Genomic DNA, 18,291 nt, shown 5'->3' with positions numbered 1-18,291 from the left:
ACACACACACACACAAACACACACACACACACACACACACACAGGCACACGCACACACAGATACACGCGTGTGCACACACGCCCATACACGCACACGCACACACACACCCACACACGCATATGCACACACAAACGCAAAACACACATACATACACACACACACACACACACACACGCACACACAGATACATGTGTGCACACGCGCCCACACATGCACACACACACACACACACACACACACACTCAGGCACACGCACACACAGATACACGCGTGTGCACATGCGTACATACACACACACTTGCGCAGGCACGCACCTGTTTACAAATGACTGTACGCTCATAGTGCTGCTGTCCTCCTGCTCTGGATGGTATACAGTAGAAATTGAAATTCAGCGGCTGTAGGAAACAGGTGCAGCCAGAAGGCCTCATATTAACCATCTGGACTCCCCTGTGATGTCACTGTCAGCAAGACGCTCCTCTGCTGTCAATTAGTAGGAGAGGCAGAGAAAAGGGAATCTCTCTCTTCCTCTCCATCTCTCTGTGTCTCTCTCACCACCTACCTTTCCCTCTCTCTCTCTCTCTCTCTCTCTCTCTCTCTCTCTCTCTCTCTCTCACACACACACCATCTCTCTCTTGCTCTCTTGTACATGATCGGCCTCTTGTTCAGCAGCATGTTTTACACTCCTTCATTCTCCTTCTTTCCTCACTCTTTTCTTCCACACCTCCAGTCCTGAGTGTTTCCCACCCTCTGCTTCTCTATCACTCATATCGTGAACTGTGGCGCGCGCTTGCTCATTGGGCATTGGTGTGATAGTTTCAAGCCACTGAACACGTGTTAAAACTGAATGGAGAATTGTTTGGAGTTTAGTTTAATGAACATTTTGTGAAGATGACTTCTGTTTGTGTGTGTCTGTGTGGAAGTAAGTGTGTGTGTGTGATTGTGTGTGTGTGTGTGTGTGTGTGTGTGTGTGTGTGTGTGTGTGCGTTTCTGCATGTGATGTGGATGAACTGGAAGGATTGGTGTTTTCTTTGGCCAGGACTCTTACATTTTTAACTGTGTGTTTTTTTTTAAACAGTGAACAAAGATATATCGGAAGTGTAATAGGCACACGTGCATGCACACACACACACACACGCACACGCACACACACACACACACACGCACACAAACCTGCATCTTGGTATAATCAGAAGCAGAAGTGCCAGGTTAAAGTGCCAGATTTTTTTGACTTAACACTCTGAAGATCGGGAGGTGCTAGCAGCAGGCAAGCACGAGGAACTCTAGGTCAGGATAGGAATGAGCAAAGTATGAGTGAGTGAACACACACTACACACATCTACCCACCAGTGCTATGCTCCAGAGCTCCTCACTAACCTGTCTATGAACTCAAGGTGGAACACAGAGTGGCTGACTCCTTAGAATATCTAAATGTCCAGAGGTGTGTGCCTGTGTTCAAAGTATCAGTCGAGACTTGCTGAGATTAAAGACTTCCACTGCACACATGCCGGAAACGATGACTAATGTTAAAGGCTGTATACACAGACCAACATCCATTAGGAAAAAACCTCAAACAGGCAAATTCGTTCATCTGAGCTTTAGACCCTTACGCCTAAATTCTGATCTAGGACAGTGTATTTGTGCCGGTTCTGGTGTGTGTAGCTCTTGACTGCTTGGTAATGTGTCTGCGCATCAGACATGACTATCAACCTAAGCTCCTATCCTACGCTCCACTATCCCAAGATGCAGTTTAATGTCCTTGGAGGTGCAAAGTCGAGCAAAGCTGCCGTTTACCTTCCTCTGAACTCATGGGAAGTGCTCAGACCAGCTTTATGAAGGACAAGAAGGACAGGAGTGTTTCTTTGTATTGTGTATATGTGTGTATGAGGGTGGGGGTTGGGGGTTTCAGTGTTCTGAATGCAAAACAGATAAACCATAACAAACCAGCAGAAAGCTGGCGGATGGGGGGTGGGGGTCAAACGCAGCTGACAATTTAATGGTTAAAGGGCTGTTTAAGTCTTAAATACAAAACAGAGCTTAACAGCACGGAGATTTGCATTTTGAATGTTCTCACTCTGAAAACTTGATCAGCTCGCAAGATAAATTACAGCAACATTCTGCATTAACTCATCATTAACAAACTCTGTTCTTGTCCCATAGCTTGTGAAAGGGCTTACTCACTGGTCAGATGAGACTACAGAGCACCTGACAATCATGGCAATCAGGATTTCAAACACACAAAGTACTCCAACAGCATTAAGAGCTGTATTCTAAAACCCATGTATGGTATTCCTTCCTTATGATTGCCAAGTGGAGAGCAGAATTTGCATGTTCCTATCAGAGTTGTTGGAAAGGTTCTATCCTGCTCTAGGGCTTCGTGGACCTTCATTCTACCATGGCCACAGCACCGAAAAGGCCAAGACTGTCACTCTTATGTTTAGCTTGTCTCTCCTGACAATTCTCCCTCTCTCTCCCCCCCTTCTCTCTCTCTCTCTCCTCTCTTGGTAGCCCCAGGGTATTCCCGCTTTTCTGGGAGTCTGGCCCCCACCTTTCTACCCATGAGCCCCCTAGATCACCATGGAAACGGCAGTGTTCTCTACGGACAGCACCGCTTTTATGACACTTCAAAAGGTTCCCCTCCATCTTTCTTTCTGCAATTAACACTAATACAAACATTCTTTATTATAACTGAGGTTTACCTGCTTTCTCACAGTTTGTCTCTTTTCTGGTCTCCCCCTCTTTATTGCCTCAGATTTCTATATCAGAAGCCTCTCATCACAACCCCACCTCCTCTCAGCCAATCACAGCCTTCCACCACTGACTCGGACCGCCCCTAGTCATCCCCTGGGTTCCTGTAGCCGGGAGCGGGATCACGGAGGAGGAGGGGCCTCACAGAAAAGCTCTAAAGAACAGGACATAGTGGAGCGGGGTGTATCATCTGGAGGAAAAGAGAAGGAGAGAAGCAAACAGGAAGTGAAGGAACGTCAGCCCCACGGCCCACCCTCACCAGGCCCCCACCATCACCAACATCTCCACCTGCACCACAACCCTCAGCTCCAACCGTTAGGGCCAGAGGAGGACCACCGACACAAAGATGACCCCAAACACCTCAGCGCCTGCCTGCTTAGCACCAAGACGACTCATATTGGCTCTGACCCTGGCACACTGACAAGGAGCTCCCTCCCTAGTTGCGTGGGACCAGGGGCCTCGAGTTTAGGGAGTGGTCGGCAGCGGAATGGAAGTAATCTCTGTTGTAAAGAGGGAGTGAGTGGTGAGATGCGGATTAGCGAGCCTCCATCAGACTGCCTACGCCACAGTGCCATGCTGAGCCATACCCACCCAGTGGCCTACCCCATGCCTCCTCCCCTTGGCCTGGGCTCAGCTGTTGGAGGATCATGGCTACACCCTACCCACCCCCACCATCACCACCCACATCACCCCCATCCTGACCTGTACTGTCCTCCTCCCCCTCCCCCACTTGCCATGTCCTCTGCTCAGGATAAGGGCTTAGCAGCTCCTGGGGCAGGCAGGGACTCCAAAGTGACAGGGCCCACCTTTGTGCCCTCAGTGGGGCCTCTGGCAGACAAGACAAGTGGGCCCTTCCAGTTAGGTAACCCCCACTGTCGGGAGGTGAGGGGAGGGATGGTCGGAGAGGGAGGTGGAGACGGAGTAGGGAAGGCCAAAATGTCCGAAAAGAGCAGTAATGGAGGCAGGTTGGCTCCTCCTCTAGCTACTCCCCTTCCTCCTCCTAATACCTGCCAAAGAAAGCCTTTGCATCCACAGCAGCAGCACGTATATGGAAAAGCAGACAAGGGTCCAGACTGGCCCCAAGGCCCACTTCCCCATTTACCACAGCAGGCAGAGCTCAGCCATAATCACCAGCTGCATCCCACTCTCCCAGCCCGCTCCTGCAGCCTGGAGGCTTCTGAGAGCGCCTCGGAGACCGATGCTTATCGACCCTCTTTGCCCCAGGGAGCCAAAGATGGCTGCCAGTCTAAGGGCGGCCCTTATGCCAGCACGCCACCTTTCCGGGACTGTTCTCACTCAGGTCCTCCTCACAGGGTTCCGTCCGAAAGCAAGGCCACCGGGGATAGTGGGTGTGTACTCCAGCGGGAAAGTCAGAGGGTTGCTAGGATACACCATCAACAGCATAGCAACAGGCGTGGGACTGAGGCTCAGGAGCCAGAGCTGGGTTCGAGCATCAGCTCTCACACAAAAAGAAAGCCAGAGGTAGAGCTGGTGGCACATGGGCACAGTGGGCATCAGGCTGGCACTGTGCCATCTTGGGAGGCACGAGGGCACCAGTCTCACCTCGATGAGGAGCGGCGCAAGGCATATGACTCTTTTGGTGCTGGTGCCCAAGCTACACCTGGAGAGCAGGGCTCTCACCCTCCTCTCACTGGTCACCAGGAGCCCTTGATAGGCCCTCAGGGGCCAGAGAACAGTGCCATGAAAAATCTGATGAAGTACAGCAGCCAGCAGCCACTTCTGCTCTCCCAGAAGAGCCCGTTTGGAGGCCTGGGCAGCCTGAAGCAGGGGACAGCGAGCAGAGACAGGAACGAGAGGAGCGAGAGGAACGAGAGGAACGAGAGGAACGAGAGGAACGGAGGAGGCACGAGCTGTGCCCAACATGGGGTGAAACAAGTGTTGCCTTCGAAGAAGGCCTCATCCTCTGGGGAGAACGAGCGCTCAGAGCGGGCGGGACGCGATTCAAGTGAAGTGCAGGGGGAGGGGGAGGTGCGGCAGCCCCCTGTGGGCATTGCCGTGGCTGTCGCCAGGCAGAGAGAGCCTCTGTGCTGCCCACCAGACGGACACGCCACCCACAGCCGCCACGGCAGAGTGCTGCCCAGCGTGAAGGGTAAGCCATCAGCAGGAGGCTTCAGGCTTGCGCGTATGTGCGTTTGTGTGCGTTGCACATGTACGTGTCCGTTTGCGCTAACGAGGCAAGCATCGTCTTCCAGTTTAGCAGGGATAGTTGTGAACTTTTGGAAACTACGCATGTGAATAGCTGAATGTGTGATTACAGGAACGATCTCCAATTAGTCATTTTTGGTTGCTAAATCACGTAATCAGCTATGTGCAAATTGGTGCTGACATTTCAGAAGTGTTACATGCCAGATTGGGTGTTTTAGTCGTTTTAGTGCCAGTCTGTTTCATTGCCAAATTCTTTTACTGTACTCAGGTCGAGTGCAGTCGGCATAACTCATTTGTTTTAGTCATGCTACACCTCCTTACCTAAATCCTAAATAGAACAAGTGAATTTTTCTAATGTTGCTTTGAAGTACTTGGTGTATTCTGTACTAGGATGACCGGAGAGCCCTCTCTGCTGGCCCAGTGTCGTCGGTTTTGGGTTGCACCAGTGTGCTGAACTGTCGCTTTTTGGCAGGGATTGGCCGCTCCATGTATCCCCTGGAGCGGGAGGTGGAGGAAGAAAGGAAGAGAGTTTGCGAGGAGCAGCTGGCTTTGCCTCCACTGGACAGAGAAAGAGAACTACTCCTCAGGTGTGGTAGATGCTTAATATTTATGGAAAAAACTAATTGATTTGGGTTTATCATGCACATTCAAGAAACATTTTGACCACTGTTCAGAGGAGATATTAAGTTATGTTTGGCTCTTATGCTTTTTGTTCCTTAAAACATTTTGCTGTACTTCTGTTCAGGGAAAACAAGGAGCGAGTTGAGTTTGCCAGGATCCACCCCTCCAGCAGTTGCCATGGGGACCTGACCTCTCACCTCATCGTGCCAGGCGGGAGCCAGTTAGGAGCGGACCCTTCTGCACATGCTCACCCAGCTCATCCTCACTGGATGCCTCGGACAGGAAGTCCCTCTCTCTGGATGGGCCACTCATATGGTACGAGTACGGCAGCTCATTCCTCTGCGTTCCAGGGTCCTTTATCCCCTTTCTAGTCTTCTTTTGTGTACTACTTCAGTAGATTGTATGGTTGTGAATGCCATGGCTTTCTGTCTGGAACCTTTTTACCTATACCATTAAAAAATGCTAAAATAACTCTTTTTTTTTGATGCCACACTTTGGTTCTGTCTCACCTTTGTGGTACAGGTCTGAGTCATGCTGCGCTGCACCAGAGTCTCCCACCTGGCTTCTCTGCAGCTATGCCCAGCCCCCTGCAGCCGGTCCTGCCTCTGCCCCAGGACCCTTCAGCTGCCCTGGTAGTCCTGCCCACTGAGCCAGCTGCCCACCCTGCCACACATCACCTTGGTAGGCTGACAAAAATCCTGTCGATTTTCATTTGCTGCAGAACTGCGGGCGTGAATTGAGTATTTTAATAAAAACGTGAGGGCGAAATTTTTTTGTTGCTTTACGGCATTGCACCGTTTTGGTTTGGCTCTCTGTAGTCCTCTTTCCGTCACCCCCGGGATGTGCTTTGCCAGTTTGCCGATCTGCCCCCCCCCCCCCCCCCCCCCACTCCCTTATCGTTCTGTAATCATTGTAAAATGCTTTGCTAAGCCATGCTGGCAGTTGCTGCACGTTTTATTATCAGGTTAATGGGAACGGTCTCCCAAGCAGTTCTAATGCTCACTCTGAATTCATGAAGTGGAATTATGAAAGCCGTTTAAACATATTATCATTTCAAGCAGGTAGCTTGGTGTGTTAGGAAGAGAATGGAGGACAGAGCGAGAGACAGCTAGCCTAAATTGCATGTGGGAGTATGTTTGAGCATGTGTCAGAAATGTGTAGTGCAAATGAATGTATAATTGTTCACACATTGCTGTGAATTGCTGCGCGAATGTTTGCATCTCAGAATTCATATACAGTAAGCATGCTTAGAGTAGACAGAATCTGTTCTCCTACGTACAGGTCTCCATTACATGAATGTGTGGGAGTGGAGTGGGGGCCAGGACTAAGAGGAAGTGCTGTTATTGTGCTTTTATTTGCCATGGCTCTTTACAGTGCTATGGAGCTGTATAGCGCAGTGCTGTGTTTGCTTTGTTTGGTTCTTTGTTATACTGTGATTTGCGCGGTAGGCCGTCTTGCAGTACGCCGCCGCATCGTTGTAAAGGACGCTTGCCGTAGCCTTATTTGATCACTGCCTACTCGCGCTGGCGGAACCATACCTGGCACTTTGATTCGCTGGTGGCTGCCATGTGCGGCGGTGACCGTGCGGCGCGCCGGATCCGTGCCGGAGCCGCGTGCTGCGCGGAGTGTCGAAGCGGGGCGGGCCCCGCTGCAGAAAGCAGGGTGGACTCCCTCCTCCCGGCTCAGCCTGTGAAATTTAATTAGCTCCCTGCTCTTCAGCGCGCCTCTCCCCTTCCGTGCTGAGCAGGAGCCGCCACCGAGAGGGAGGTGCGCCCACCGGACCCTTCCCCAGGGAAACATTACCCCCGTCCCAGTAATCTTGCCCAAACAAAGGACCCCACCGTACACCAGAGAAGCGGGGAATGGGTGGAGAGGGTAGGGGTGGGTGGGGGAAGGGGGTGTAGCATGTGAGAGGCCATAAAAGAAGCCTATTGTGTTGAGATTTCTGTGGGCTGAAGCTCAAGGCTGAGACAAAGTACACAGCTGTTGTGCATCTCCCCACGCCTTGCCTCTCCTTTCTCTCCCTCCCACTCTCACAGGCATCTGTCTTAGAGTGCAGAATATAACACGATAAACTCGCTCCTCAGATAACCCCTTCCTGCAGAATGCGCTCAGATGGTGTCCTTACTTAACAATCAGCGCAGCATGAATTTCTAGCCATATATTTTAAAGCGTTACCAGCATGGGTGGCAAGAGTCCCAACGTTTTTCGGCGCCTTTGTACCTTTAGACATCTGTACCTTCTTTGAAGTGCTCTACCCTTCATCTTACCCTGAAGACTCATATTTTAAGACCATCCGAGCTCAAGTGAATGGGGGTGCCATTTGGGACTCAGCCCTCCTCTTCCCCTCTAGCAGACTGTCAGGAAGGGCTCATGCAAAGAGCCACATTCATGTGACAGTTTGAGGTAGCAGGGCTGAATTGCTTTGACTGGCATTATTCTGTGTGATAGTTGAGAACAGGCAACTGTGTCTGGTGGGCTTACTGGTGACCATCGCATTGAGTTAATCCATAGAGGTAAGCCACAACTAGCTGAGAGGATAAGTAACTGCTAATTTGAAATGGGAAGGTTTAACATGCATGATCTGCCTTTGGGTCAAATATTCAGCCTTCTGATCTACAAAGCAGGAATGAAGATTGTGGATGAGCTGAGAATGAGCATCTAACATTCTTCACAGATGATGTCACTTTCTCATAAATGGGATGAGAAGTGAATGAGTCAGTGAGATGATAGGGAGGGTGATGGAAAGGAGAAGAGAGATACCTCCCACCCCTTAGTTCAATACAATTCTGCAGTATGACAGGCGTCACTCTATCGTAATGGTAAAAAACTTTGTTCATCTTTTCTACCACACTCATTCCTCTCTCTCCTGCTCTCTCTCTCTCTCTCTCTTTCTCTTTCTCTAACTGTAGATGTGATGGAGCAGCAGGGACTATGGCCCCCCATGTATGGAGCTCGAGGGCCTACCTCGCACATGCAGCATCCTTCCGTCTACTCCCGCCAGTTTCTACGGCAACAGGAACTCTATGTGCTACAGCAGCATCAGCACCAGCAGCAGCACAGAGCAGCGCAGGCAATGGAGTTAGCACACAGACATACACATTCTCAGGTAACATACACACTGCGCATGGGCACAATATGCACAGCATGGCATATGTGCACGAACCACACACACACACACACACACACACACACACACACACACACACACACAGTCATTCAACCCTGATTTCTCTTAAGGTCTTACAATACTAAGGCCCAGTTGCCTCTGTACGGCCATAGTCTTTCTGAAAGGCCACCCAGTGTCCCTGAACACAGTAGAGTTCTCAGTGCTATGAAAGCCCTGCTGTTGCTGCAGTTTAAAAGCTCTGCTATTAAAGGACAAAGGAACTCATGGTTTATGTTCCTACTCACAAATGCATACTTTAGCAGCAAGTCAATATGCCTGCATTTAACCAGGAAAATCACTGGACCTGTAAGAACATATTCAAATTTTTATCCTAAATTTCACATACTTTTCACATAACGTCTGTCTGTATTCCTGTGCTATGCTAAATTCAGCAAACTAAATTATTGTAAATTATGGTAAACTGTTTTATTCGTCCAACAGTGCATGTTCTTCTATACCATGAATTAACATATTAGCATATTTGGACAGACCAAAAAAATGCTTTATAACTAAGCAGCCTGTCCTGTTTGACTGAGATGATGCTCTTATCTGAGGGAAATATATTTTTTAAAAAGATTCCAGCTTTTATTTCTACTGCATTGATTAGACATCAAGTTATAAACTCAGAATAACATTTCATCAATCTAATTAAATAGATACTGATGAAATACTATAATTTTCACTCATGAATGAGAAAATATCTAAATATGAGATGTGGTGAATGTAGTAAAATTGAACAATTTAAAACCTGTTTATTTGAGTGATGCTTGCATTAGGCTTATTGTGCTTTTGTGAGAACTGGACTGTTTAATTAAAGAGGAGGACGGATTTGAAGTTTGTTTCATGCTCACATTTCATTAAACACGACTGAGAAGCTGAGCGCCGGTGCTCTGTGGGCCAGCTGAGCTCTGTAGATGATGTCCGTGCTCGGACTCCTTATTCTCAGGAAGAGGAGGTTGAAAAGGCTCTTCATGAAGAAGAGGAAACTGAGAAACCTCCTCATAGCTTTTGAAGAGCGTTGCCTCATGCCACAATGAACAAAGAAAGCTGTTAAATTGATATAGAGTATCATGGAGATTTCTGAAATTCCAGCAGTTTGTGAACATTTATTAAATTGTAACTGTAACTGGTATATGGTGGACTTCTACCATATGTTGCGGGACCTGACGTTGCTTCTTATTCCCCCTCCACAGAGGAAACCTGAGGACACACCCATCGATCTAGATGAAACTCCTCCTGAGCCTCGCAATCCAAAGCTGATGAAGACCTTCTCCTGCCCCTCCTCCAGCAAGCCTCCTCGCTCCTCCGCCTCGCCGGGGGGCTGTGCCTCCCGCCTTTCGCCCTGCTGCCGCTCTCCTGCCCCACGGCCCCACCCCAAGAGCACTCCATGCACGCCGTGCCCGGAGCCGAGCCCGGCTGTGGCAGCGCCGCGCTCGCCCGCGCTCAGCCCCCGCACCACCCCCCACCACCACCTCCCCAAGGCCGCCGAGTCCCAGGACAAGCGAGGGGAGGGTCAGCCGCCTCAGGACTACCCCCAGTCTCTGGAGCCTGGTGAGTGAAGTGACCTCCACAAACAGGGCTCATTCCACTATAGGTGCATCACGGTTGCATTCTGACCTGTGAAGAATCTGCTGATTTGTGTAGATTTGCTTTAGTGACTCTTCGTTTTAAAAGTGAAACGATGAGCTCCGTTCACCATATTTATTCAGAACCGCGTTCACTGCTTCCTGCTGCTCAGTTTGTGGAGTGGGGGAGGGGGGGGGGAATGGGGAAAATGGAGACATGGTTCTATCACACACTTTATACTTCTGAAGAGGAAAACAGCACGCAGGAACACACTGCATTACTGTTCTCAGGGCTAGGCATGGCCTTGCCACCATGAGAGGGAGTGTGGGAGGCAGAGGGAGGGAGAGAGAATTAGGGGAGACTTCACCCCACCTGTGAATCTCACAGGCAGTCAGGCTGCAGGGAAATGCAGTCAGTGATGAGTGAGACAGAGGCTTTGAAGAAGCACACACTGCCCTTTGGTTACTGATGACAGTCCGTTTGTATGGAAATGGCTGAATTTCTTTGCCTTTTTTGTACATGTAAGTGTGTGAATTTATCATTCATGACTATATATGTCTATGAACACACCTTAATGAGATGTGTACTTTTACTCATTTTTGGAGTGTGGGAGCAGTATGTGTGTGTGAGAAAAGCATCAGCTAGGGGGTTTTGTGAAAGACAGACAGACAGGAAAAAGGGAGGGTGGCCAGAGAGATTGGAGACGGGGCTCTCTTATCCTTCAGGGGTCCTTGAGCCCTGGCCGGCGGAAGGATACGAATTCATCTGGCTGCTTTGTCAGAGAGGGCGGATGGATACCATCAATAACCCAGCTCTGGGGTGACAGGGCTAGCTCTGCAATCACATCCAGACACCATGCTGTCATCAATATACCATGCTATGCTGCAGATCACACACACACATACACACACACATACACACACGAGTGCTCGTGCCATGCATAAACACACACACACATTCATGCACTGCTACTCACACAGTCATTTTCACTCTAACCCCAAATGAGATGAATACACATGCTCACCCGGAGACTAAATTATACGCAAACACTCCTGCCTGAAATCTCTCACACACAAACAGTGCACATACTGCATCCATAACCCCTTGAACATAATTCGGTATTCATGAAAATTTTGCTCATGCCTGCGCATAGTCTTTATGATGCCGGCTCCATTATGCGTGTGAATGGTAATAGATAAATGCGACACAGTCTCTGAATCGTATACACTGTCACTGGAGTTGGAGTACGCATCATATACATCACACTGCTCTATACCTCAGAAGCAAGGTGCAGTGCCCTTTTAACAGACAAGGTCACACTGAGATGTCTGTAGCAAATGAAAGATAATGCAGGGTTGGTGACTGCTTCGAGCGGGTGGTATGAGCTCTTCCCTGGACTGTTCAAGCTTTTACTTCATAATGTAAAGGGCTTATAGGTAAGCAAAAGGTCAGGTTTTCATAGAGAAAAATAATCATATTATGACCAACTAAAGAATTAATCTCTCTTCTTTTTTTTAAGATCTTCCACCAGGCTATACTTATCCTGCCATTGCCATTGGTTACAAGGCCGGTCCCTCTCCTCAAGAAGTCCAGTTGGCTGAGCACGCCGACTTGGAGGCAGAGCCTGCTGAACCTGCAGCTCAGCCCCTCCTACTTTCTACGATGGGGGTGGAGCCTGTGTGCCAGGAAGCTGAATCTCCTGCTATGACTGTCCAGGTAGAGGCCCGGGTGGAGGAGTTTCAGGAGGGGAACAGGGTGAGAGAGACAGAAGGAGAGGTGGGTGGCTCTCAGAAAGGTGTGACCTTTACCCCAGCCTCTCCCTCTCCACCCTTACACCAACACCCCTCCAACTCCACCTGCCTGATTTCTGAGCACGCAGTGGGGGAGCTACAAGCAGACACAGCTAGTCCTCTCAGTGATGACCAGACCAGCATTATGGAGGTCCAGGCCCCAGCCGAAGACATGGAAACGCAGGAGGAAAGGATGGTAGACCCTCCCCAGGAGCTCCGGTTTATGGAGTCTACAGAGCAGGACTTAAAGAGGCCTGTTGAGAAAGTCTGCACTACACCCTCCAAGTCTGGAGAACTTCTGGAGGTTGGCCAATCTTCGCCACCCTCCTCTCCCTGCCCAGAGCCCACTTCTCTGGGTAACCAGTATCCTGGCTCCTGCATCTGGAGTCTGGAGCTTTTGATTGCTGCCGCTCTATGTGCCACACGCGATGCTCAGATGGTGGTGCCTGTGGCAGTGCGTTTCCTCGCCGATCCCCCTCACCGTGGCATGGAACTCCTGAGTGAGCTAGCTGAACTGGAGAGACGACAGCAAGAGATGACTAGCAACAAGGAAGATGGAGGTACTCAAAAAAACCATACATGCATACATCCACAGACACCTTCCAACTCATTGGAACACCATGCATACATCCACAGACACCTTCCAACTCATTGGAACACCATGCATACATCCACAGACACCTTCCAACTCATTGGAACACCATGCATACATCCACAGACACCTTCCAACTCATTGGAACACCATGCATACATCCACAGACACCTTCCAACTCATTGGAACACCATGCATACATCCACAGACACCTTCCAACTCATTGGAACACCATGCATACATCCACAGACACCTTCCAACTCATTGGAACACCATGCATACATCCACAGACACCTTCCAACTCATTGGAACACCATGCATGCATCCACAGACACCTTCCAACTCATTGGAACACCATGTATACATCCACAGACACATTCCAACTCATTGGAATGCCATGCATATATCAAGTACATATACTCCAAGCATGCATGTCTTCACACACACATTTACATCGGAGGGGATACGGTTTTTGCAATGCCCCAAGACGTATTAGGTTTTTCAGTTAGTCTAGTGCTGAATTGATTTGGGAAGCCAGAGCGGCAGCTCTGTTTTGTCTTATCAGAAGAGCAAACACTGCCGCACACACTCAATCACACACATGATTTAATTTCTCATCAGTGGCTTGCATGTGCGGTCTTGTAGTGCTGTGATATAGGCAGCGGGGGAGGGCTACGGCTGTGTCTTTCATTTTGTTTTGCTTCTCCTCACAAAAAGAGGTGCGAAAAAGGGCTTTTCAGCCCAGCCAGCTCTCTGTCCTTTGTGTGAAGGAAAGATAACAAAGCCCCCCCTCCATACCTCCAGCCAGAAGACATGCGCACGCATACACGTATCCACGGTGACTGACTCCCAACTGACCATCCACTTTTCTTTCAGATATACATTCACACACCCACACATATATACATACATATTCACGATCCAGCACTCACCCACACTTAGCATGCTTCCCTGCCTCTTCCTGTCCAAAGATCAAATACTCTCCAGCCTTTCGGGGTTCAGTGCTTCCTATGGGAGAAACTAAGAGAGAGGGAAAAGAGGGGGGTGGCTGCTTTTTAAAAGGGCTTCAGCCCATCTTATAAGGTGGTCATAATGATAGCTGACCCCCCCGGGTCCTCTAGATTGGACTGTGTCCACTGGTTCATCCTGCGGGAGTGCTCCCATGCCTCTACCTCTCAAACTGCATGATCACTTTTATAAGCATCATTTTCAGCGGAAGAAGCCCTAGCTTTCCCACAGCTCTACACATCCCTCTGTGAAAAGTTGATGAAATGTTAAAAACAGCTGATCTTCTCCCTCTCAGGACGGCAGCGCTTTAGTGGGCTAATTAGCCTCCATTGTTGTGCTCGCCGCCCAAAGCCCTGGCCGCTTTTCCGCGGCACGTTGTGTGCCTCTCTGCCAGAGGATGTTTTTATTTACACTAACATTCTCTAGCAGAGATGGAATCCCAAAAGACCCCAAAACAGCATACAAAATGCTTTCTGCACTCGACACATTTACGCTCAGGAGCACTTTTGCTGTGTGTGTGTGTGTGTGAGAAAGTTTGTGTGTGTGTGTGTGTGTGTGTGTGTGTGTGTGTGTGTGTGTGTGTGTGTGTGTCTGCGCTTGTATTTCCATCTTTAGCTGAATTTTTTTTGAACTGCTATTTAAAGCGACATAATCTATTGTGTAATTTTGATCTAAATAAGCCATAGTGGGGCAATTAGAAGCCTAACGCTGAAACCCACCACGGTAGGGCAGATGTCCTCAATAAAAGCGGCTGCCACTAAATGATTGTAATTATGGAGGAGCTCTACACCCATGGCCTATGTTGAGCTGTCAGGATCTGGCGTCTCATAGGCTGAAGATTTCATGGAAGATAACATTTACCCACTGGTGTTTAAATAGTTTGACTTCTTGCTACTGCAGCTGCTGCATACACACTTCATACACACTCAAGGTCCAATGGATGCCTGTCAACAACTAACCACAGTACTGTATAATACAGTGCTATCTAATAGTGTCCATAATATTATGCAGACGAAACAAGTATAACAAACCTTTGTTTTCATTAAGAAATGTCAACACATGAGCTGTCACTGCGTAGCCTCAGCCTCCGCCTCACTGTAACTACAGCCTTATGTTTGCTTTAGACCACTCATACCTCACAAAACTAAAGAAAATATGTTTCCACATTTCCACTTGGTGAGTACTTCAAATCTCCATACTCTGTATTACAAAATGGCTCCCAATGGCCCCATTTTAGCTGGCTTTCAAAAATGATTTCAAAACACCGATGGACTTTTCATTGAACACTTAAGGACAACTTCAAACGTGGCAAGATCCTCTGACATTTTCACATGATTTCCCAATGAATAATGGCTGGACAAGTCTTCATCCACCAGCTTTCAACAGCTCAATCGGGCTGCCTGTGTTGAGGGTGTTTGTCCAGTGGGAATATCCTTTTCTCCGGGCTCTTAGCGCTCTCCTCCATGTGTCCTCCTGTCCTCCACTCTTCCTGTGTCCCTTCTCCTCCGCAAGGCAGCCCGAGCTGGCCCGGTCGCGCTAGGGCCTGGCTCCTCTCGTTGAAGCAGGCCGGAGATTGATTTCAGCCTCCCCACCACAGCGCTATAACTGGCACGGTGATGTCAATCAGACAGGATACCTGAGACCTGGAGGAAACTAAAGACCCCCACAGGATACTGCAATTCAGCATTCAGCTGCTCTTTCTTTCTTTCCTCCTCTCACTATTCCTCTCTTCGTCTGTGGTGTAAAAAGCTGTTCATGCTGCCATCATTCATCCCCCACCAGTCTGGCCGGTCTTACCAGTTTCCTTCGTACCTTTTGCTATTCTTTACCTTTAAGCCCCCATATGCTTTCCTCCCGTACCGGCACACACTAGACTGCTAGCTCGCTGTGGGTGTATTTCCCTGCTTTTTCCTCTCTGTAGAGGAAATTGGATTCTTTCCATGTCAGTAATGAGGGCATGTTTGAGAATAAATAGATGGCTCAATAAACACTTTACCTCTTATTACCTCCCACCCACTTCCCTGTGGGCTCCTCTCCCTCATCCTCTTTCTCACTCAACTCAGCTCACAGTCTTGTGGTGAGATTCTGGTTTATTTTGTGTTGCTGTAACACTATGAGCTTTCTCTCTCTCTCACTCTCTCTCACACACACACACACACACACACACGCACACACACACAGGCAAAATGCATACACTGCTTCCTCAGTGTCCCCAGGCCAGCTTGGGCTGTCATGAATATTCAAGGCTCATTTGCTGAGTGGAGGCTGGGAGCGTGTGGCCTGCCCTAATGACAGAGATAAATGTAGAGAAATCCCCCTTCATCTCACTGGCTCTGCTCCTTTCCTCCTCACTCTCCCGTTCCCTCTCTCACGCGCTCTCTCCCCCTCTTTGTGTAACATGGCTCCTGGCGTCTCGGCCTCGTGTACAGAGATAAGCTCTCTGGTTAATAGCTATCATCATCGCTCATTCAGTGTCTGAAAGCACAAGGTGCCGGCAGGAAACAACTACGTGCTTAGAGGCTGTTTGCTCTCTATTTTGCACTCTGCCTTGCATACACAATCTCTCTCTCCCTCTCTTTCTGTCTACCTCTTTCCCCTCTCCCTCTCTCTTTCGCTCCTGCTCTCACTCTACCCCTCTCCCACTCTGTGTTTTTGTGTGTCACTACGTGTCTCCTACTCACTCTCGTGTGCTCACTTTGTCTCTTACGCTGTTTATTTGCATGAGACACAGACCTGCCTCATCAGGTCACTTGTCTGAGTGTGTGAGTGTGGGAGACAGACAGACAGACAGACAAGGAGCAAGAGGGGAGCATTGTTTTGCATTTCAAAAGGAAGGAGAGTGGTTTGCCACTGTCGGACAGCGCGAGGAAGGTACAAAAGCAAGAAAGACAAGTGCAGACATTTCCATGCAGCTGGAGGCTACTGTCTTGTTCTAGCCTGCATGACTCCTGCTGCTGTCCTGCCCTGCACACTAACAAACCTTTCCTATTGAACACACACACATACACACCACACACACACACACACACACACACACACACACACACACACACACACCCACACCCAAACGCACATTCTGATTCCTGATCTCTGCGTTCTCCTGCAGAGGTAGACATTTTCAGCAGTTGCTTTAAAATTGTATTTGAACTGGGTATCTCTGCAGGAGAAGAGATCTTCACCTTTGACCTAGAAAGTTTGGCAACCCTTGCAGCGGCACGAGCACTGGAACAGACTCCGCCTGCCACTGATGATTCAGCCCCACCCCTACGTCGAGTGCTCAACCTGCGCAGGAAGTGCAAATGGACGCCACGTCACGAACCGGTATCTGCCACTCCTCCTGCTGCTCTCGTGTGCTTCTGGAAATGGCCTTTTTACAAGCATGAGACATACAGATGAGACATATTGAATCATGTTTGTTGTCCACTCAATGTAAACTCGAATGCTATTGTATTTTAGTACAACCTGAGTTATCAGCAGCTCTGTGTGGTAAAGCGGTTCTAGGTAGATCAGCAGCACCTGAGGGCCAACTGACACTTATTGGGCTGTGTGGGCGGGGGCTTGCAGGTATGTCCCGTGAAGAGGGTCCTGGAAACGCTGGACAGGGAAGAACTGGCAATGCGGGTGCAGCTAGCTGAACTGCAGAGACGCTACAAGGAGAAACAGAAGGAACTGGCCAAGCTACAGAGAAAACACGACCACCAGTGAGTGAGCTGCAGACCACCCTCACATACACCCACACCCACACAAACTGTCATGCACACTAGAATGCTTGGCCTCCCGATCTGTGGCATGAAACTCACTCCTCAGGGTATGTTCCAAGCCCTTTTCTTTCCACTCAGACTGCAGTGAAGGCCACCCAGCAAGTGCAGTGTCATCTTTAAGCTGATGACCAGTGGGTTAAAACCCTTGTGTCAACTTAAGCCCCTTCCCCTGGACACGCTAGCAATCAAGACAGCTTAGTGTTCTCCTCCATGCAACATCATTAGTGTGAATTAGAGTGATTGACAAGCCATGCATGTGTGTGTGTGTGTGTGTGTGTGTGTGTGTGTCTGTGTGTGTGTGTGTGTATTCACAGGAAAGAAGAAACTTCAAGAAGCCCAGCCCGTCGAGGGCCTGGCAGACCACGGAAGCGGAAGCCCACTGCTGGACCCCCTGCCCCTACTGATACCCACAAAAGGGTCAAGTGAGTTACTGTTGTGTGTGTCACAAGCTGTGCACAAGAGAGATGGAAAGTGAATGAGTGAGTGAATGAGTGAGTGAGTGAAGTCACCCACTGAGTTCTCTTCACTTCAAAGTCAAATGTAAGTTCCATTTCCAAGTTGCTTTTAATCGTCTCTTTATTTTCCTGCTTTTGTATTCATGCTGTGGCTGTATGCGAAGCAGCAGCCAGTGGTAGTTCATATCTTCGCTTCTGGTTGAGGGGCTTCTCTGACAGTAATGGTACAAAACGTGCATATTCTCAGTCAGCATCCAACTGACCTCCACTGAGATGAGTGATAAGTAGCCCAGCACAGGCTTGATCCAATGAAGCTTGTGTGTGTGTGGGTGTGGGGGGGGGGTGCATGTGTGTGCGTGTGGGTACGTGTGCAGAGCGCATGAATGTGTGTTCATGTGTGCGGAAGAGTATGACTTC

The 18,291-nt window shown here is 49.2% G+C and overlaps 1 protein-coding gene across 5 annotated transcripts in view; it reads left to right on the top strand.

Annotated features, from left to right (window-relative positions):
• bahcc1b (BAH domain and coiled-coil containing 1b) overlaps nt 1-18,291 on the top strand; it is a 93,112-nt gene that overhangs the window by 60,336 nt on the left and 14,485 nt on the right. For all 5 annotated transcript variants that reach the window (XM_035533811.1, XM_035533810.1, XM_035533812.1 and 2 more), the window contains 11 exons: nt 2,507-2,629; nt 2,751-4,856; nt 5,385-5,499; nt 5,658-5,848; nt 6,056-6,214; nt 8,446-8,642; nt 9,896-10,253; nt 11,788-12,618; nt 16,822-16,979; nt 17,223-17,359; nt 17,734-17,841. In XM_035533811.1, coding sequence (XP_035389704.1) covers nt 2,507-2,629; nt 2,751-4,856; nt 5,385-5,499; nt 5,658-5,848; nt 6,056-6,214; nt 8,446-8,642; nt 9,896-10,253; nt 11,788-12,618; nt 16,822-16,979; nt 17,223-17,359; nt 17,734-17,841 — 4,483 coding nt within the window. The remainder of the gene's footprint in view (nt 1-2,506; nt 2,630-2,750; nt 4,857-5,384; nt 5,500-5,657; nt 5,849-6,055; nt 6,215-8,445; nt 8,643-9,895; nt 10,254-11,787; nt 12,619-16,821; nt 16,980-17,222; nt 17,360-17,733; nt 17,842-18,291) is intronic.

The sequence above is a fragment of the Electrophorus electricus genome, chromosome 14 (assembly GCF_013358815.1).
Source record: "Electrophorus electricus isolate fEleEle1 chromosome 14, fEleEle1.pri, whole genome shotgun sequence".
Taxonomy (NCBI): Eukaryota; Metazoa; Chordata; class Actinopteri; order Gymnotiformes; family Gymnotidae; genus Electrophorus; species Electrophorus electricus.
This window is presented reverse-complemented; position numbering and strand designations above follow the sequence as displayed.